The 20,862-nt window shown below is 53.2% G+C and overlaps 3 protein-coding genes across 3 annotated transcripts; 2 read left to right on the forward strand and 1 right to left on the reverse strand.

The window, feature by feature from the left end:
- Positions 1-261: 261 nt before the first annotated feature.
- COCSUDRAFT_64083 (binding protein 1) lies at positions 262-6,088 on the reverse strand (the record flags this gene model as incomplete). The annotated part of the gene is made up of 11 exons (XM_005651624.1): positions 262-1,051; positions 1,468-1,685; positions 2,134-2,296; positions 2,607-2,768; positions 3,179-3,355; positions 3,626-3,772; positions 4,199-4,381; positions 4,699-4,865; positions 5,153-5,300; positions 5,458-5,563; positions 5,835-6,088. 11 exons carry the CDS (start codon positions 6,086-6,088, stop codon positions 857-859), a joined length of 1,920 nt encoding a protein of 639 aa, XP_005651681.1. The 3' UTR covers positions 262-856.
- Positions 6,089-6,659: 571 nt separating this feature from the next.
- Positions 6,660-13,845, forward strand: COCSUDRAFT_26572 (heat shock protein Hsp90; the record flags this gene model as incomplete). Its single annotated transcript, XM_005651625.1, has 16 exons — positions 6,660-6,742; positions 7,021-7,072; positions 7,229-7,340; positions 7,569-7,794; positions 8,019-8,116; positions 8,462-8,587; positions 9,069-9,275; positions 9,723-9,860; positions 10,353-10,543; positions 10,882-11,051; positions 11,427-11,654; positions 11,945-12,147; positions 12,401-12,460; positions 12,817-12,912; positions 13,141-13,236; positions 13,606-13,845. Exons 1-16 carry the CDS (start codon positions 6,679-6,681, stop codon positions 13,843-13,845), a joined length of 2,307 nt encoding a protein of 768 aa, XP_005651682.1. The 5' UTR covers positions 6,660-6,678.
- A 2,988-nt stretch (positions 13,846-16,833) lies between these two features.
- COCSUDRAFT_52083 (chloroplast phytoene synthase precursor) lies at positions 16,834-20,235 on the forward strand (the record flags this gene model as incomplete). The annotated part of the gene is made up of 7 exons (XM_005651626.1): positions 16,834-16,971; positions 17,271-17,384; positions 17,780-17,905; positions 18,345-18,479; positions 18,949-19,104; positions 19,489-19,661; positions 20,011-20,235. The coding sequence occupies 7 exons, from the start codon at positions 16,834-16,836 to the stop codon at positions 20,210-20,212; spliced, it is 1,044 nt and encodes a 347-aa protein (XP_005651683.1). The 3' UTR covers positions 20,213-20,235.
- Positions 20,236-20,862: the final 627 nt, after the last annotated feature.

Raw genomic sequence — 20,862 nt, forward strand, 5'->3', positions numbered from 1 at the left:
CTACTACTGCTAATTATCAGAAACACCATGTGTATCGTAAATTCCCGGGCCAGAGCCTGATGCTCATTAATGCAATGCATGGCGCGCAACATGTATGCTTGTCATACCATTGGCCCAATGGTATGACATGACATATGACTCCGGGAGTCATATATGACTCAACATCTCCTGAGGCCCGGAGCCTCATATCTGTCATGTGTCTTACGACATCGCGATTTGAAGAGCTTGCGTTGGATCTAATGTACTCATCTGCACAAGGGCGTCGCGAAGAATAGAATTACAGGATCAATTGAGACAGGCCGTCTCCTAAATCATGAGACACTACACACTCCTCTCAACACCACATTATGCTTGAATCACCAGCTAAAACCAGCTGATGCGTCACAGAAACGTCTGTGCACCAAAACCAACGCTTTCCTTGCTTTGAGACAAACCTGGACCCCTGCAATGACAGAGGCAACCGCCTCACACATTCACCCTAGCCCAGACATGTCAGCCGAGTCCAGCCCTCCTTGCAAACAAAAGGTCAGACAAGTAAATCCCTGCCCTCCAGACGCTAATACCGGTTGGGGCATTCGCCCCACACAGGAACTGTCTCAGGCCACTGCTGTACCAGACACACCCGCATTCTCCAAAGCATGCGCCGGCAGCGGTCCACCAGCATGCGCTACTGCCAGATGAGCCTGCCGGCCGCCAAATCAGCGCCAGGCCGCCGAGTAAGCTCAAGCGCTGTTGCCAGATCAGACTGCAGGCTGCCATGGCAGCGCAAGGCCACGGACTGACCGACCGCATGCGCTGTTGCCAGATCAGGCTCAGTGCTGCCACGTCATTGCCAAGTCAGCGCCATGTCAGCAGCTCAGAGCTCGTCGTGGTCGCCGAGGTCATCGTCGTCGTCGCCACCGGGAGCGCCGCCGCCGGAGGCAGCGTAGGCGGCGGAGACGACGGGGTTGCACACATCCTCGACCTCCTTCAGCTTGTCCTTGTACTCCTCCTCCTCCGCGTCCTGATTGTCGTCCATCCACTCCAGCGCCTCGTCCACCGCCGCCTTCACCTGCGGCCATGAGCACCACTGGCGCTCAGGAAAAGTTGCTGGCAAGACAGTGGCTGGCAGGCTTGAACCACGCAAACATCATGTGTGCTCAGGAAAAAAAAGCAAAACCAAGGACACTTCCTACTGTGCTTGCTCTTGACGGCATGCAGCCCTTCTGAATGGGCAGGACATATGGCAAGACAAGGGGGATGTCCCATTGACTACAAATTGCCATTTCCCATGTCTTGTTCTGCAGATTACCTTCTGGCCAGCCAAGAGGAATATGGCCAGAAGGCAACCTGGAGACAAATGGACTGAGCTGGCAGAACGCAGACATGAGAGACCTCTGCCCGAGAGAGAATGCTGTCCTCCGAGGACCAGTTGAGAGCTCACAGAAGGCCACAAGGATAGAGGATGAAGAGGCAAAGAGCGCGCACCTTCTCCTTGTCGTCCTCTTCGAGCTTGTCCCCAAGCTTGTCCTCGATCGTCTGCTTCATGTTGTAGCAGTAGGTCTCGAGAGCGTTACGCGCGTCCACCTTGGCCTTGACGGCCTTGTCCTGCTCGGCAAACTCCTCCGCCTCCTGCACCATCCGCTCGATGTCCTCCTGGCTCAGCCGCCCCTTGTCGTTCGTTATCGTAATCTTCTCCCGCTTGCCTGCGCGCGCACACACAGAAACATGTCAGAACGACGGTCACTCAGAACAGCAAACGCACTTTGTGTTTGCGGTCCCTTGCGCTGCCGATTGATTACGATTTCACCCTCTGAGAAGGCCTTCCATAAAAAATGGATGGTCTGCCACTGCCAAGGTTGCTGCGCAGGCAGGAATGCAGCCAGTGATATATTGTTTCTGGTGGCTCACTAATTGCCTCGGCGTCACACCACGGCACCTCCCAATCAAGAACTCACGCCCAGAGAGACATCATACTTAAATAGCAAAGGCAGAACGGGTTTCAGTCAATAGATCTGTGCTGGAATGTATATCATAACAAACAAGGAATACCTGTATGTTTAATACTTATTATTGCTGAACACTTCCTCTTGCTCATTCTCTACTGACACTTCCTGTTCTGCATTTTCGAAACAGCAGTTGAAAAGCACGCACCGGTTCCCTTGTCCTCAGCGCCGACGTTGAGGATGCCATTGGCGTCGATCTCAAAGGTGACCTCAATCTGCGGCACGCCGCGTGGCGCGGGAGGGATGCCGGTCAAGTCAAACTGGCCCAGCTTATGGTTGTCCTTTGTCATCGTCCGCTCACCCTCAAACACCTGTGTAAAGCCAGTAGTACAAACTTCAGGAGGCGTGCACTTTAAGCTATCAAAAATCCCAGCAAACTTCTGTGAATCGTCCAGATAACACTAGTGACAAGGCTCATTCATACACATTGCACTGCAACAGGTTGTGCTAGCAGCAACAGCCTCCTGTATTATCTGTACAGTATCGTGGCCTGATGGCTCTACAGTCACTCGAGTTATGTAAGCCCGTGCAACAGGTTGATTATTCCATTGTCGCCGGCACCAAGTAGAACACCTAATCGCGACAGCTGGCACAGTGATGGAAAGGGGTGCAGGGGCTGACCTGGATGGAGACGGTGGACTGCTGGTCCTGGTAGGTGGTGAAGGTCTGGGACTTCTTGGTGGGGATGACGGTGTTGCGCGGGATGAGCTTGGTCATGACGCCCCCCACCGTCTCAATGCCCATGGACAGCGGGCACACATCCAGCAGCAGGATGTCCTTCACCTGCACGCGTGCAAATACACACGATCGCACCCAGCCTCTTGAGCATTTCAATCCCAACCCGACTTCTTGACAGAGGCAGACTGCATGCAGCAGCAAGCTGCACAGGCACAGCTCAGTGCAGCAAGAACTTCCACCCCAGGACACCTTTCTACCGAACCAGATTCACCGCAGTCTTGGTTTCGACTGCAGAGTGTAGTGATCCTGGCTAAGGACCTTATAGGATGCTGTCCAACAGTAGCTAAAGCCACCCTATCACTTGAGTTGCCATAACACTTCTCGCTGCTATCTTGGGAGCTTCAAGGATGACATGTGTAAATTCTAAAAGAAACTATACACAAAACCAGGCAGGGTAGTCCAGTAAGTCCAGTACTTTAAAAATATTTTATAAAGTTATATTTTGAAAGGCATACCTCATCACCGCCCTCGCCGGAGAGGATGCCACCCTGGACGGCTGCGCCGTAGGCGACGGCCTCATCGGGGTTGACACCCTTGTTGGGCTCCTTGCCATTGAAGTAGTCCTTGATCAACTGCTGCACCTTGGGGATGCGCGTGGAGCCGCCCACCAGCACGATCTCATTGATCTCCTCCTGCTCACCCCAACATCAACAGTCATTCGGCCGTCACATTGCATCACTTCACACAAGGCATGCATGCATGAGGCGTGACATGTGTGCAACACTGCTGTCTCTGTCCTCATGTAATGAGAAGGCCCACATGCAAAGGAAGTTTTCAAGACATGAGGTACACACTGACACATCCTGACATTCTGCAGTGCCCAGAAAGTGTATGCAACAAAATGGGTCAGGGGTTTACTGCCGGTGTGGAAGTGTATCAAAATTGCAGGCGGGCAAGGGCACCTTTTTGAGGTCGGCGTCCTCCATGGCCTTCTTGACGGGGCCCAGCGTCTTCTTGAAGAGGTCGCTGTTGAGCTCCTCGAAACGCGCGCGCGTCAGCGGCTCGCTCAGGTCCACCCCGTCCGCCAGCGACTCAATCTCCACACGCACCTGCACAATTGTTTTGACAGGACAGATCAGGGACACGGCAAACCAAAGCTTTACGATTGCAGATGATTATCAAAATATGACCCACAAGCAACATTGAGGTTCCACAGCATTGCAGTATCAAATACCACCGCTGCAAGCATTTCGTAAAAGCTCAAGCACAGAATTGTACTGGAGTGGCTTCAGAGTTCTGCCCAGGTCGTTGTTACTAAGAACAATCTGGCACCACCAAGACACCAAAACATCATTCTGTGGACGAGCTATGCCAGAGCCGCCATGTTATAGAACAAAACCGAAACAATGAATTGCCCAGGAGCCAAGCGAGCTCCTATTACAACAAGTAACCACAAGGCAAAGGAACATGAAACATTTGTGCGCCAAGCAAGCTCCTATCCCAGCAAAAAAAATGGTGAAAAAAGAGGTTGGCACCTGATGCTGGGATGAGAGGGCGCGCTTGGCGCGCTCGGCCTCGCGGCGCAGCTTCTGGAGGGCACGGTTATCCTTGCTGATGTCCACCTTGTACTTCTTCTTGATCAGCTTGATGAAGTAGTCCATCACGCGGTGGTCAAAGTCCTCTCCGCCCAAGTGCGTGTCGCCGCTGGTGGAAATCACCTGCGCTCCATTTGCTCAATTTTCAACCACTGCCCACAAATGCTCATCCATCACAACATCCAGCTTGTTTCCAGGCAACGCCCCAAGTATTAGAGCACAGGCCAGAATTGTGCAAGAGCGAAAAGGCTTAGATGAAAGCCTTCACTGGGGAAGCAAGCTGCCTGAATACTAGTGCAGACAGCCTCGGAGATACACCATCCTTCCTCAATTCTTCTCTCAGGTTATTCCTGAAGTCCATCCTTCCTCACTAGTTCCTTTGCTAGAGTTCTATAATGCCACAACAGTGTTTGGAGAGAGGAGAGTGGAAGGGCGCGCACCTCGAAGACACCGTTGTCGATGGTGAGGATGGAGACATCGAAGGTGCCGCCGCCCAAGTCAAAGACGAGGATGTTCTGCTCGGCGCCCTTCTTGTCCAGGCCGTACGCGATTGCCGCCGCCGTGGGCTCGTTGATGATGCGCACAACGTTCAGGCCAGCAATCACACCTGTTCAGGCGCAGCACACAGGCAGTCAGAAGCTGTTGTCATCAAGCATCAGACCCCCCCGTTGTTGGAAGTGAAGGGGACAAAAGGCCCAAGCAGGAGTCATCTGTCAGGCCGCAACAGCTCCCACAATGGCACCCACAGCAGGGAACAAGGCCAGGAAGACTGCCAGTCTGGAAACATCGTGAAAAGGCATGCCTGATGCCTTTTGACAGGTACTGCAACACTGACAGCTGCATGCCCTTGGCCTGAGAAATGAAGATGTTCCAAGATGTAGCAGCTGAGCTTACCGGCGTCCTTGGTGGCCTGACGCTGGGCGTCGTTGAAGTAGGCAGGGACAGTGACCACCGCATTCTTGATGGTCTTGCCCAGGTACGCCTCGGCCGTGTCCTTCATCTTTGTCAGGATCATGGCGCTGATCTCCTCTGGCGAGAAGGTCTGCACACGAGGCATCCGCACCTCAGCCTCTGGGCATACTGTTTGCTGAATACTAGATCCACAAAGCGTCTTCGCTTCTGCAAAACATGCATGCAGGCTTGATGTCAGCTGGTGAAGTGGTGATGGTAATCAGGTTGCCTGATGGGGGAGTATTCACCTTCTTCTCATCGCTGATGGTGACCTCCACGTAGGGCTTGGCGGCCTTGTCCACCACCTTGTACGACACCATCTTGGCATCTCGCTGCACCTCCTTGTCCTTGAACCTGCAGCAGAGATCACAGATCAAACATTTAACAAGGAAACGCTATACCCTGAATAAACCCAGAGATCCACTGCGCAAGACTGCCATGCGAGCGATCACGTGTATTTCTGATGACAATTGACAGCACTCAGTGCATTCCTGACTTTTGCGGTGGCTGCGCCCACAAGCCAATCAGAGGGGCGTCACAAACGCGCCCTTGGCTTCCTTGTCACTGCCCTGGGTTGATATAAGAGCTATGCTTTCTAAGAGCAGATACTGGAGACAGAACGCACTTGCGACCGATGAGGCGCTTGACATCGTAGACCGTTCTGTCGGGGTTGGTGGTGGCCTGGTTCTTCGCGGCATCTCCTATCAAGCGCTCGGAGTCCGTGAAAGCCACGTACGAGGGTGTGATGCGGTTACCCTGGTCGTTGGCGATGATCTCAACCCGCCCGTTCTTGTAGACACCCACGCAGGAGTACGTGGTGCCAAGATCAATGCCTATCACAGTCCCCAAGCTCTCTGTGCTGGGCGCCTCCTCCGCCATGGCCAACATTCCCCATGCCGCCACCGAGACGGCTGTAAAAATTCCCAAACAACCCGCGTCAGAGACAGGCCTTGTCTTGCAGCAGGGAGCCAAGCAAAGGCAGTGCAGACCAAGTCAACACAATCACTCACCGAGCAGGCACAGAAGGCCCGCCATTTTTCTCATCATGAGTCCTTGCGATGCGTCCTGTTCTATTCAATGCTTCAACAATCCCTGAAGGCGAACTGGGTACTTCTCAGACAACTGATCACAACCTTCTGATGCCCAACTTCCCGGGCTTTTGCTGTTGCAGACCCGGCTCCCAGTACTTAAGCGCTGTGTTGACCCGTGGTGCTGGCAGAGCGTGCACGGAGGCCTCTGATTGGCTGAGAGGCCTGACCCCCACATTTCAAATCAGGCGTATCCTTGAGACCCGCTCCACCCTAAAAACTGAATACCTCGGCTTCGCCTTGGAGATTCGGGAGTGCAAAATGAAGAAATGTGGGGGGATCCGGACCCCCCGCAGGCTTGAGCGGGAACGGCAAGGGGAAGTCTAGACGTTTCGGCTGGGAGTGAAGAAGCCAAAGCGGGTGTGAGGTAGAACAGGAAAGATGCGTGGTCCCCGTGTGGCTGCGATCGCGCTGCTGGCGTGCCTGGCGGTCGCCGGTTTCTCAGGTGCGGGGTGCAATTTGGTGGACGCCTTGGACGTGATCTGTGTTCCCACCTGCCAAGCCTCTGTTTCGCTACACCTGTGAATTCTGTTCTGTTAGCTATGTACGACCATGGTGCCTTCGATGCCGAATGGGGTCCGTTCGGGCATTCTGTGGTTACGATCGGCCATCTGTGCTTGATTAGCACCTGTGCAAGGAAACAGCAAGAGAAAATAGTGCCCTGAGGATGCGCACAGCAAGACATGGTATCATCATAATAATATGTTCCTTTGAGTGGTGCAGGTATCAGCATTCATGCAGTCGCGGAAACAGCAGATCAAGCTGCTGCATCAGGGTGAGTGCGCTTTCCCAGCGCTATTTTGCACTGATCGTATCAAGCTCCTTGCCAGATAAATGTTGGTTTTGTGGATAGTGTTCCTTGGCAAACCAAACAGAACGATTCTTCAGTGCATGCCGATAGCTTGATCACATCCCTCTCTGCCTTCCACAGGACTGAGGCACCGAAGATCTTTGCGCCCAAGGAAGGAGCAGAGAAGTTCACCTTCCAGGCGGAGGTCAACAGGCTGATGGACATCCTCATCCACTCCCTCTACTCCAACAAGGTTGGCCTGGGTCCACTGGTTTCTTGCAAGCCTTGGTTTTTCCGGATATCTGCAAGCAAACAGGGCATCCAATCTGCTAAAGCATGTTTTTGCGATTGCCAGGCTGGCCTCTTGATGTGCCAGCCTGTTGCTGAGCAATTCATCGTGACTTCTATAAGACGTAAGGCACCCTTCACAACCTTGTGCTATAATCATTGTTTCCAACTCCTGTTTGGCTTGTGCACACAGGAAATCTTCCTCAGAGAGCTGATCTCCAATGCGGCAGATGCGCTGGACAAGATCCGCTTCCTGTCCCTGACAGACAAGGGGCAGCTAGGGGAGACGTCCGACCTTGAAATCCGCGTGAAGGTCGACCACGACAACAAGATCCTGACCATCCAGGACACCGGCGTGGGCATGACTCGCGATGACCTGGTCAAGAACCTGGGAACCATCGCCAAATCTGGCACCTCTGGTGAGTGTCTCAGTCAAAATAGCCCGAGTGATGATTAGGTTGTGGGTGTCTTTTTGGATGCATGGGTGTCATGGGAAATGCACCTGCTTGGCAGATAAGTGGGCGATTGTTTGGTGGATACTCTACCTTCTTTTGTGCCTTCTGGAAGTAGTGGTTACTTTTCATAAGCTTGGCTTCCTGCTCAGCCTTGCAAGGTAAAATGCGTGACAGATGTGTGTGCGCAGCCTTCCTGGAGCAGATGCAGAAGAGCAATGACATCAACCTGATCGGTCAATTTGGTGTTGGCTTCTACTCTGTCTACCTGGTGGCAGACTATGTCGAGGTAAGGCTCCCTGATCTGGCACTTCCATCTGCCCAACACAAATATCTTGACTGTGTATACTATGCTATAAATTGGTGCATTTTAATCAGGTCATCCCATTGTACGTGGCAGAAATAGCTGACCAAGCAGAGCATCACTTGCACAAGCACCGCCATGCTTGCAACAAATTGCATTATCCTTATAGACCAGCGCAGGCCCACAATCGCAGAGACCTCACCATGACTGCACACCTCATTGCAGTCACCCTTTGTCGCAACTCGCAGGCATTTCCTGCACTCACGTCTACAGCCAAATTTGTATCCAGCATCATGACTGCACGCCTCAGCACGAAGCTGCATTGCGCAGGTGGTCAGCAAGCACAACGATGACAAGCAGTGGATGTGGGAGAGCGGCGCAGATGGCAACTTCGCCGTCAGCGAGGACACTGGCGAGTCGATTGGCAGGGGCACCGTCCTCAAGATCCACATCAAGGTACGTACTGCTTGACAGTTAGAACCAGTCCTTCCTGCCTGGCCCCCATTCATAACCAGGCTGTCCTGAAATTGCAGTTTGCCGCCCATGATATGTTAAAGAGGAGGCCATGTGGGGTAATTTAAAGCCTGACAGGGTCTTTGTCCTTCTGATGCATCTTAAGATAGCATCTGAAGCATGTCAAATCAGGCTGTCTTGACAGCTGCATTTTGCTGCCTATGATAAGTGTTATCAAGGACAGGCAAAACCTCCTAGGTGAGCTCCGGTGAGCCGAAAGGTATTCTGTGTCTGATGCCTTAGTACAGGACATTCACGTAAGTCTTGTTGTCCACTGGGCTGCATGCCAAATTTGAAAAAGCTGGGCAGGCCATGAGCCTTTGATGCTGAAATTGCACAGAGTGCGGACAATTGCAAACTTTTCAGCAGCACAAGCTGCCATGTCGCTGAATAACTGACCGTTATGTGGTGCATCCAAAAACAGGAGGACGCCCAGGAGTACCTGGAGGAGGCGAAGCTGAAGGAGCTGGTGGCCAAGTACAGCGAGTTCATCAACTTCCCCATCTACCTCTACTCCAGCAAGGAGGTGGAGAAGGAGGTGCCAGTGGAGGAGCAGTTGGCAGGCGATGATGAGAAGGAAACTGAGGAGGAAACGGACGCAGACAAGGACGACGACGAGGACTCCGATGATGTGGAGGATGCTGGTGAGGCCAGGCTGTCTTCATGCAGACATGCTTGCATCATGATGGGTGCCCCCAATAATAGCAGTGTCTGGCCTCAACTAGCCTATTGTCCATTTATTAGGATTGCATCTGCACTGCGCCCTTCTACGTGCCACTGTTCCATAGCTTGTCCTGGATGCTGAGCAGCTTGCACCGAGCATCATCGTGCCATCCTCATCCGAGCAAATCAGTCAAGCTGTGTCATGGCGACGGCATTGCAGTGACAGGAACTCCGCGCCTCATGCTGCCAGACATGCAGACAAGTCATGACAGATACCCAGGCCGGGGTGATAAGTGAAGTGAGTGCGAGTGACACTAGTGGCGCCCTGATCTGCTTTGGAGCATGCATACTGACGCACGCGATGACTGATAATTAGTAATTGCGCACAGACGATGAGGACGAGGACGAGGAGGAGGAGGCGCCCAAGACGAAGAAGGTGAAGGAGACGGTGTGGGACTGGGACCTGCTCAACGACAACAAGGCGCTGTGGCTGCGCAGCCCCTCCGACGTGGGCGACGATGAGTACGCCAACTTCTACAAGGCCCTCGCCAAGGTGCTCACTCTGCACTCCGCTCCCTCCCTGCACCTTGGTATCCATCATGATCACCTCGCCATCACATTGTGCCCGGCAATAATTCCTATAAGAAGGGGCCTGAATGAAGTCCTATGCACTTGTCCAACGCTTTCCTTATCAGACGGTGCTCATTCTGCGCTAGCACTTGTCCCTTGCCCTTGCCTTCTCCTGCTTGCCTAGTTACCAAGGCATGCAACATCCCTTCTGGTAAGGAGAGGGCCACCCAGTGCGCTGTGTGACAGCATCAGCGGGAAAACCTGGCCCACAGCCTAGCTCCGTTTTGATGCTGCAGTTCCTTGTGCCTGCTTGAGGTCCAATCATAGCTTTAGCTGTGGACGTAGATACAAGTGAGATGTTGAGTAACAGCACCAAGGACCAAGTTCTTTGGAAGGACCAAGTACTGATCAGGCATGCAAGCTGACAAATGATGACTCACTGCGATGACTGATGGCGTGTCACCCGCGCGCGCAGAGCGACCACGAGAAGGCGGCAGCGCACGTGCACTTCCGGGCGGAGGGTGACGTCGAGTTCCGGGCGCTGCTGTACGTTCCGGAGAGCGCGCCGCCCAACTTCCTCGCTGACTACTACGGGCACAAGCCCTCGCTCAAGCTTTACGTGCGCCGCGTCTTCATCTCCGACGACTTTGAGGAGCTCATCCCCAGGTGCGGGCTTTCTGTCGGTCGTGCTGGGCAAGTGGTGGTAGGCACACATCGATTAAAGGGTGGCAAATTGCCTGACAGCTGGTGGCCATCAAGGTAGGCTTGAAGAGCACTTCTTTGCATCACCGCAGTCCTGGCAGTCCTAATTTGAGCAGAGGCACTTAAGACTGGTGTGCATTTGTGAAATCCACTGGCTGTGGGTGCTCGGAAGCTTGTCGCCCAAATCTAAACCCTTGCATGCATTTGCATGCATCAAATTTGTGTCGTGATTCAGGCGATCCGTTCACTCGCTGGAGCATGGTCCTGCAGTTGCTAACCTTCCCATGCCATGATGCACACAGGTACCTGAGCTTCCTGAAGGGTATTGTGGACAGTGACACGCTGCCGCTGAGCGTGTCGCGTGAGACGCTGCAGGCGCACGCCAGCCTCAAGGTCATTAAGAAGAAGCTCGTGCGCAAGGTGCTCGACAGCCTCAAGAAGATGTCCGACGCCGAAAAGGACGCCGCCAAGGGTGCGCCTGTTACACCCCTTATCTTTCATGTAGAACCAATTTCATTCGTGCGTCTACTTGCCTACCCAGTCATCCTTTCTCGGAGCCTTGCAAAAGCAATGCTTGTCGACACCACTTGTGTTTTTTTGCAAACATGCCGTTGTGTTGATGCAGCGTTATGAGAGAGCTTTCATGCCTTAATGCCATGGCTCATGCATGCATATACTGCAACCAGATCTCAAACAATCTGTTATGAATGAGGTTACCACACCCAGATAACAAACAGGACAGGAGGAATGAAATCCTAAAAGAGTTCATCAATACATCCAATCAAACACCACCAAAGGGCGGAGGTCTTAGCCAGATGTTCAATGACATCTTTTTAATGCTGCGCAGGCGACAGCGCGGACGAGGATGACAAGGCGGAGGCGGAGAAGTACGGCAAATTCTGGAAGGAGTTTGGCCGCGCGCTCAAGCTGGGCATCATCGAAGACGCGCCCAACCGGCCGCGCCTGGCCAAGCTGCTGCGCGTGCGCACCAGCACCGACCCCGAGAAATTAGTCACCCTGGATGACTACGTCTCGCGCATGAAGGAGGACCAGAAGCAGATCTTCTACCTCACTGGTTCGTACGCTCTAATTCCCTCTCAGCATGTAGGATTGTCAGATTCATATGCGGCAGCTTCGGCTGCTGGCGGCGGCTACTTTCTGCAGTAAGATAGTAGGTATTAGCTTGGCCCCAATGTGATTGCTGGCCGTGGCGCTCAATCGCCATGCTTTGCAGAATGATGGTCTTGGATGGTGCTGCTGGCAACCATTATGCCCATTCTGTGAGATTTTTCTGAGAAATCAATGCATTTTTGCAATAGCTGATGGGTGATGGGTGGCTGACATGTGTTGGGCTGCTGGCGCCAGGTGCATCTGTGGAGGACCTGCAGAAGAGCGTGTTTCTGGAGAAGCTGATCCAGAAGGGCTACGAGGTCATCTTCTTCACGGAGCCCATCGATGAGTACGTGATGACTCACGTGACTGAGTACGATGACAAGAAGTTCCAGGACGCCTCCAAGGACGACGTCAAGCTGGGCAAGGACGACAAGAAGGGCCTCAAAAAGCTCAAGGTGCATTCTCCACCCCTTCATTATGAAGGGCTCTTGACTGCTTATAGTATGATTGGCCTTGCCTTTGTGCTCTACCTTTGGCGCATCCAAGCAAGTCTGGGCCATGCACAACAAAAATTGTCTCCCGCTACGCCCATAATGGCAAAAGCCGCACCTCAAGCATGCGACAGCCACTCTCAGAAGTCCAATATATAGAAGCATCCTGTGGTATTTGGTGACATGGCATGCTGACATGACTGCTGATGTGGCGCAGGAGGAGTTCAAGGACGTGCTGGCGTGGTGGAAGGAGCTGCTGGGCGCCGCTGTGGGGCAGGTAAACATTCTGGCACAGCCACCGACGCCAAGTCACTGTTATAACATGCTTTTCCTGCCAAGAGACAAGCTGCGTCCTGCAGACAAGCTGCAGTAAAAGGCTGACACAAGCCTACCCCTTCTTGGACTCGCTAGATCCAAAAGAAGACCCAGCTAACCATGGGCAAAGTGTGCTCAGTATTTATACCGTCCCCTGCCAGCTGGGACCAAGTCACTGTACTCGGGGGAGTTTTAGCGCACCTGACTCATAGGATTTGAAGGGTCGGGATCTATCTTAGGTTGGGATTTATGATGTATAACAAAGGTATCACCCTGCAACAAGGGCGCACTGATAGCGGGGAGATTTTGCTTGTGCAGGTGAAGGTGAGTACGCGGCTGGCGACCAGCCCGGCCATCGTGCTGACGTCCAAGTATGGCTGGAGCGCCAACATGGAGCGAATCATGAAGAGCCAGGTGGGAGCATACCCGCTCTTCTGGCCACCTACCTGTTTCTTCCCCTCCCTTGCCATATCTACGCAATTGCCACTGCGTGAGAGAAGATCGGGCACCCCTATCATTGTGTGACTGACAGTGTGTGCCGACCATTGAGGTTGCAGCAGTGGAATGACCTCAATGAGCAGGGGATCTTTATCCATTTGGACCTGATCTTATCTAACAGAGCATGGGTGCGTGCACCGCCAGGCGCTGGGGGACACCGCGGACCGCAGCTACATGAAGGGAATGAAGACGCTGGAGATCAACCCCCGCCACCCGCTCGTCCTTGAGCTCAAGCGCCAGGTCAGCACTACGCACAACCTCAGACTGCACCTCATTTTTCATTCTGCGACATGCTTAACCCATTTAGATTGCCTTCATCATTGAAGGGCTGCTCGTCATCTCGAGCTGGGCTTAGCATTCTTGCATTCTAGAGATTAGATACGGTGCCATCTGTATGCCGGCTGGCTATGGGATGAATTGGGCAACATGTATCAAGCTAAGTAGACAGGGTAAAACTCCTATGTTTTGTTGGGTATGTGGCTTAGAACCGAAGGGCCCTGGAGCCACACACTACACTTTTAGAAATAGCGGACGGCAATTACGCGCAGTGGGGGGTTGCACCTAATCAACGGTGCGATGGGCTGACTGGGTTTCTGCATGGGGTGACAGTTTGAGGAGGACAAGGAGTCGGATAAGGCGGCGGCGTACGCGCGGCTGCTGTGGGACACAGCGCTGCTGGAGAGCGGGTTTGAGATTGAGGCGCCCAAGGAATTCAATTCGCGCATCTACGGGCTGCTCGCGCAGGCCTACAACATCCAGGGGGACCTCGGCATCTCCGCCGAGGACGCCGCGGCCGCAGCCGCCGAGGAGGTGACTTGCACGCCCCCTGAGACAGGCCCTCTTTTTTGATATATTACTGATCCGCTGGCTTTAGTGATCATCTCATGGTGGGTCCATCCCCTGCTTCCCAAAATTGTAACGCACGCCCCTGAGGCAGGCAGTCTTCTCTTCCATCAGTAATTCTCTTTGCCTTCAGCAATCAGAGAACCCGTGGTAAGGGCACTATCACCTGTCACTGTGCAGACCAGGGATGTGCACATGACAGGCCTGCCTCAAGCTACACAATGTAACACCTGTGTCTTGCCAGCTGTCACATTGTGCCTGTCCTGTTGGGCAGCGCTGAGGGTATTTGCAGGGTAGTAGGGATTGCTACTTTCCCGCTCACGCATTCCACTGTACTAGGGCAGGGAAAATGCCATATATTAATTTATAATAGGAATACATGGTACAAAACATGTGATCTTTGGGGAAACTGACAAATTTTCACATGAAGACATGGGATTCAATGTCAAGCTAGCTAGTCGCCCTTCCAATGTAAATGTGTCCGAACTGTTCCTTTTTGTTACTCACGAATCAGCCTCGCCCCACTTTTGATCTGGCAAGTCTCCCTATTCACGCGCACGCTATATGTTGCACAGGCAAAGGAGGAAGCTGAGGAGGGAGCATCAGAGGAGGAACCAGAGACCCCAGAGTTCTCAGCAGAGGCGTTTGCCGACGCTGCAGCAAAGGCAGCCGCAGACCTCGAGGCAGAGGAGGCACCTCCTAAGGATGAGCTGAGGTGACCAAGGAGCACGAGAGGGAGAGGCGAGATCTGTTCTGACAGCTTGTCAGGTTCTACTTGAACATCACACACCAGGAGCAGCTTTTGTTGAGGCTGGTGAAGTCATTGTGTGATCCATTAGAGTGTTTCTGATCCTCAGCAAACTCTCACAGATCCCAGAAATTGTCATTGTGTCTGCCAGACAGTGTCATACCCATTATCAGCCCATGTGTTCCTGTCAGTGCAAAGAGTAAGCTGCTCGTAATGGGTTTACGAGATCCTCTTACCAGTCGTTATGACATCAATAGCTTCTGCCAGACTTCCCAGTGGGAAGTCTGTATGATCTTGAGGAGGCACTTGTCAAAGCGGTATCATACCATGATGGCCATCTGTCATCAAAAACAGATGTGTACACACAAACCGCCTCCCTGGAAAGCGAAAGCAATGCGCTCGCTGATCTCAAGATGATTAATGCACTATATCAGTATGTTTGAAATCTACGCATTGAATGGCAGAATGTTTTCCTTCCCACATAAATGCATGGATGGCCGGCGGCACTAATCAGAGCAGCCCCACACCTGCTCGTCTGCAGACTCCCTGCATGTATGCCCTAAGGCCATTGGCTTCGGATTTGCCGAACTGTACTCATAATTGGGTTGCCTCATTTCACCGCATCACCACTTGTAGCCTACCGTAGTGATTACTAGAACTGAGCTCTCAGAGCCTCGAGGCTCTAGACCTAGCTAGGTTACCAAGAGTTCCAGAACGCAGCTGCAGAAGGTTCTGTCAACAGTCAGTGAGTTCTCAGCAGTATTGGAACCATCTCCTGGCATGTGCTGCATGCAATAGTGCTGTCCTGGAGTGCAAATCAGGCCTCAAGATTGGGGGTGTGGCACATTGGAATCATCCTATTACTGAGGGTGGCACAGAATCCGTAGACAGGGCAGGCCACGATACCCCGAGTGCCGCAAAAGTGCGTCGATCACCAGCCAATCCGCTTTCAGTTCGCTTTTCACCAGGTCCCGATCCTTTCAGCCAAGGCCGAAGAGGGCATCCGAGGACGTCATTCACTCACCTAGATCTAGCAGAACGTAAGGAGGCACCGTGCACAGGAGAGAGCAGTGTCAACGAAGAGTGCGCGGCATCTGGCGCTATGCAGGCGTCTTTCAGTGGCCGTGCGCTAGAGGGGAGCCTTGGTCACGAGGAGGCCTGCTGGTTCAGCTCACCAAAACCTTTGCTCAGGTTCGAATTTTTATTCCAGTCTGCGCATTTCGACCTCATTTCACCACAGGTGCCGCCGGGCAGCAAGGTAGTGGTTGTGGACACACGCCCATGCCTCCCAGAGGAAACCTGGGGACAGAAAGAGATGTATCCAGAATCAAGGAGCCTGCCAGCATTCGATCAGGCATAGGGAGCATCGCAGTGGTGCAAATTCCAGACAGAGGACCGCAAGACACCATTATGGGCAGAGGAGAACACTTAAGGATGTTAGTGGGACATGGGGAGGACTGACTACCTCCGGCAGCACATGATAGCTGTAGATTCACACACATGCTCTCCTATCCACAAGTTCGTGGATACCGCCTTAGTGGGGACCGCTCGGCTCTGTATTGCTCTGGAATATACTGTGTTGTGCATGGAGCTGAAGGTTTCTTAATAAAAGGGTGCTGTAGGAGATGTGATACAAGTGGTGCAATATTACAGCAGCTCTAGCCTTGCTGGTCATGCAGGTCCATTGGCCTGGGGTGCTGTCAGGCAAGCCCACTGCTGCCCGACAGCATCCTTATCCCTAATTTTGCTCTGCGCGCTGACATGTAAATCTGCTTCCTCATCAACAATTCTGTCCTGTCATACAGGACACATCGTAGGAGCAGGCGGCGGAATAATGGCGCCCCATGCAGAGCAACTCTCACGACAGGGCCACGAGTGACAGTGGCGCCTGGTGGGGATGGGGGTTCCCCTCGCAGAGAGGGGGGCCAGCAGCGGCTGTCGGGCAAGGTGCTTTTGCCTTCCATGCCCTCCATCTGCTCTTTTTGTCCTCCAAACAGCATTTTCTGCACCCCCTGCAAGCCTCCCGATTCTTGCTGCCTCTCCATGCTTGCTATCCTTGACAAGGTCATGCTTTGCAGTCACATTCTGGAACAGAGAGGTCTAGACCACATCTGTTCTTGACACTGCCAATGCTCCTGCTCAAGCACAAATTGTATTCTGCAAATCAGGTCATTGAAATTAAAGATCAAGAATTTGGCGCTCATGTGGCTGTTTGGAATTTACTGCAGGAGGTGGAGGATAGGGCGATGTGGGCCACAATAGAGTGGGGGAAGCTGCACCCAAAAGGCCTGCAGCTTCCCTCGAGGTGGGCGCCTGGCGGCCTGGAGCAGGCGTACCTCCGCTGCGGCAACATCACCAGTGACTACGCCAAAACCTTCTACCTGGTGCGCTGGCGTTCCCTTCTGTGATTACAAGTGTCCTCCACAAGAAATCCAAATGTCTTCTACTACACCTAACAACTGCTCCTGTGTGCCCATTTTACACAGTCTCTGGAGGTGCATGCATGATCAATCGTTTGCTTCTTCAAGGAAGCCCGCAAATCTCTCACATTTTGGAGCAGCTAGTGTGTCCATGCCTAAGCACAGCTCCGATCCCCATTTACTAGGACTCTTATCAAGCAAGTATGCAAAGGATGAGATGCAGGTGGAAGGCTGGGGCTGAGGGTGAGTGGGACATTGCGCAGGGGACGAAGCTGATGACCCCGGAGAAGGCGCGCGCCATCTGGGCCATCTATGTCTGGTGCAGGCGTACCGACGAGCTTGTGGACGGCCCAAATGCATCGCGCATGAACCCCAGGGTGAGTCACCAGTGCATGACTCTTCCGGCATCCTCTTGCATCATCCACGGCGCAATTCCTGAGAGTGGCGCTGGCCTCCCCAGTGCCTTTAGATGTGTGGCTCAGGCTTCCCTAACTGCATGTGAACCTTTGCCATGGGATATTTGAGTCCGGCATCCGAGATCCTGTCAGGTTTTGAGCTGACGTTAGATACATCATCTGGGGGATTGCTTTTTTATGGGATCCATGGAAGAGTCACCCAGGACACGTCTGGTCATGCAAACCAGATCCTGTCAGGTCTTATCTTTCCATAGATACATCATGCGGGAGAGCGCAACATATGTGAGAGGTGACTAAGGCTGCCTCTGTTGCTTGCTAAATATGCCTTGCTGAGTCATTTTGGTGCATGTGCGCAGGAGCTGGACAGGTGGGAGGAGAGGCTAGAGGAGCTATTCGATGGCAGGCCATACGATGTATATGATGCGGCCCTCACAGCCACCATCTCCAACTTCCCAGTCTCCATCCAGCCCTTCAGAGACATGGTGCGCGACTCGCGCATTCCCCCTTACTGTTGGACTCCTGCGCCCTGTACCTGAGCGCTTATTGTCTTCCACGTATTATGTCCACAAATGAGTAAGGGGGTATCTTCGCTGAACTGCTGACAAATCTCCTGACAAAGGGTTGTAGTCAGCTATAGCTGGGACATTTTGACAATTTTGAAACTTTGGTCTGCCATCCTCGAGCAGTCCCTCGGGGTTGACTGGGCGCATGTGTTGCTGTATCATGAATCTTGATAACTACAAGGCTTTCCAGTGCTTGCACCAAAGCGGGGCACACGACTGGCATTTATTGGTAGGCCTGGCTTCGCATACCTGATGCATACCATATAATAGGATGCTTCACCTACAGGTCATACTGGCCTCAGCGGTCATTAAGTTCATTGATTGGCTCTCACTATCTGCCTTGCTGATTGTTGCGCAGATAGACGGCATGCGCATGGATCTGGTGAAGCCGCGCTATGACACATACGATGAGCTGTACGAGTACTGCTACAAGGTGGCCGGCACTGTGGGACTCATGACAACGCCAGTCATGGGCGTGGACCCCTCCTACACGGTGAGCAGCAACACAAGGCCTGCCAGCATGGCTCCTCTTGGACAGGGGTTCTACTTGTTAGGGCAAGGACCTGTATGCCCTGTTGGAGGAGCCGTCTTGAAGTTGAGAGGCGGGAGATCGCATGCGTTTGCTCTCTACCTACTACACTACACCGCTGTAGTTCCCGCAATGTGCAGGGCTCTCCTGCTGTATGATGCTCAGCACCATTGCCACATTATCCTGCGGTGTTGCTGTAGTGCGTGGTGATAAGGTCGTTTGCGGTGAGCTTCATACGAGGTTGGGCATGCCATGTGCTGTTTGTCTTTGAACTGGCATCGCCGTTGTGCAAGCTTGCAAGAGGCGGGCATCTTCTGGAGTGAGCTGTGCCTGCCGTGCTGGCTGATGATAAGAGCTGGATGTCTGGAAGGCTGCTCCGTGGACTGTGCAAAGGTAAATAAATAAATTGTAGTAAAAGGGTGTGTCTGCGCAGGGCCCGATGGAGGCGGTGCACAGGGCGGCGCTGGCGCTGGGCACAGCCAACCAGCTGACTAACATATTACGCGATGTGGGAGAGGACGCAGTCGAACGCAACCGCATCTACGTGCCCCGCGATGAGCTGGACATGTTCGGCATCAGCGAGGCCGAGGTATGACTCACCCTTATGTCACTCTTTCTCGAATCAACATTGTGCGTGCTTCAGAAGGAATAGCTTGACTGAAGGACATCCTCTTGGATTTCCTTCTCATGCTGCGCAAGTTGCCTGCTGTGGTGGTGTCAGCGTTGATGTAATTGTGGTGGAAATGAGGCAATCGATGCTTGGTGCAAATAGGACAGTTAAAGGATCAAGCGGCTCCTTGACAGCTTATATTCCTAGCATGAAGGAAGTAAATACACAATGTGTGTGTATTGTGGTTTCCTCCCTTCATGGCAGAAACTAGTGAGCGCTGTACTTGTGCAAAGGATTTGTGCTGTAAACCCAAAATGTGGGTTTGAAATGGTGTTCAAATTTATGAGTGGATTCTGCGCGCAGGTGCTGTCGGGGATGTTCAGCAGCACGACGGGCCGCATAGACGACAGGTGGCAGCGCTTCATGAAGTTCCAGATTGCGCGCGCCCGGCAGTGCTTCGCCGACGCCGAGGCCGGGGTGGACCACTTGGACACCGACGCTCGCTGGCCTGTATGGTCTGCCCTCATCCTGTACAGGCGCGTTCCCTCCCGGCGAAAAATCGAATTTGAGTTTAGAAATGCAGTATACAACTTTTCGTTCTGCCGGCGCTGTGATATGTCTTTTGGTGCACGTGCGGTGCGGGTTGCGATGCTCTGAGCTCATTTTCTGGTGCACTTGGTTGTTTCTGCTTCCGCTGAACCCTTAATGAAGGACTGAAAACTGATGCTCGTGTGACGAAATGTACATTACTGTAGCTGGGATGGATATCTGTGGTGCCCTGACAGCTGCCAGCAGGCTACAGGTGCATGAAGTGCTGCTGATGCCAACAAACGGTCCCTTTTGAAGCTGTGATGCGATAGCTGACGGTTGTGAGTCGTGTTGCAGGCAAATTCTGGACGCGATAGAGCGCAACGGGTACAATAACTTCACCAAGCGCGCGTACGTGCCCAAGTGGCGCAAATACCTCAGCCTGCCCATGGCTTTCGCGCGCGCGTCCAGCCCGGCCGCCATCAAGAAGCCCGCCAAGCTCCTGCTTCCTCCCAGCGCCTCCGCCGCCACCGTCACTGCAGACCGACTCGCCAAGTGACTGCAGCGTCTGCTCGGCTGAGGACCCAGGCTGCTCCTATGGGAGCCATCACTGACAGACTTGCCAAATGACAGCAGCAAGGGGTTTGCAACAAGACATGATGGATGCTTGCTGGTGCCTCTGCGGCAATTGTGGCCATTCAGAAATTTGCCAAGTGAATGCAGTGTCTGCTCGGCGAAGAACAAGGCAGCTTGCTGGCGCCACAGCCGCCACTGTTGCAGCTGACAGGCTCACCGAGTGAATGGAGCATGTGCTCAGCCTGGAAGTAGGCCGCTCAGGTGGGAGTGAGGAGAAGTGGTGTGATGTGAGCTTGGCGAAAACTGAGGAGGATGGCGGCTCATTTGGGAGCCGCCGCTGTCACGCTGAAGCAGCGTGTGTTGAACACTCCTATTTGAGGGCAGGAGGGTGATGAGTAACCAATTTTGTTGGGGTCTATGATTCTTTCGGGGCTGCCCCAAGGGATTTTGAGCCGGCCAAGGGCAGGCGTTGGATTTCTATAGGGAGGCACTGGCTTCTGACTCCCACACCAGGGATGATCCTCTGTCAGACACCCTTGCCTAGGAGTGAGGAGTTGGGTGGTTGCATGCCCACAGCTGGGAAGTGGAGTCTGGAGATTCAATAAGCATGACGCATGCTGCCAGAAAAAAAGC

Source organism: Coccomyxa subellipsoidea (assembly GCF_000258705.1).
Source record: "Coccomyxa subellipsoidea C-169, whole genome shotgun sequence".
Classification (NCBI taxonomy): domain Eukaryota; kingdom Viridiplantae; phylum Chlorophyta; class Trebouxiophyceae; family Coccomyxaceae; genus Coccomyxa; species Coccomyxa subellipsoidea.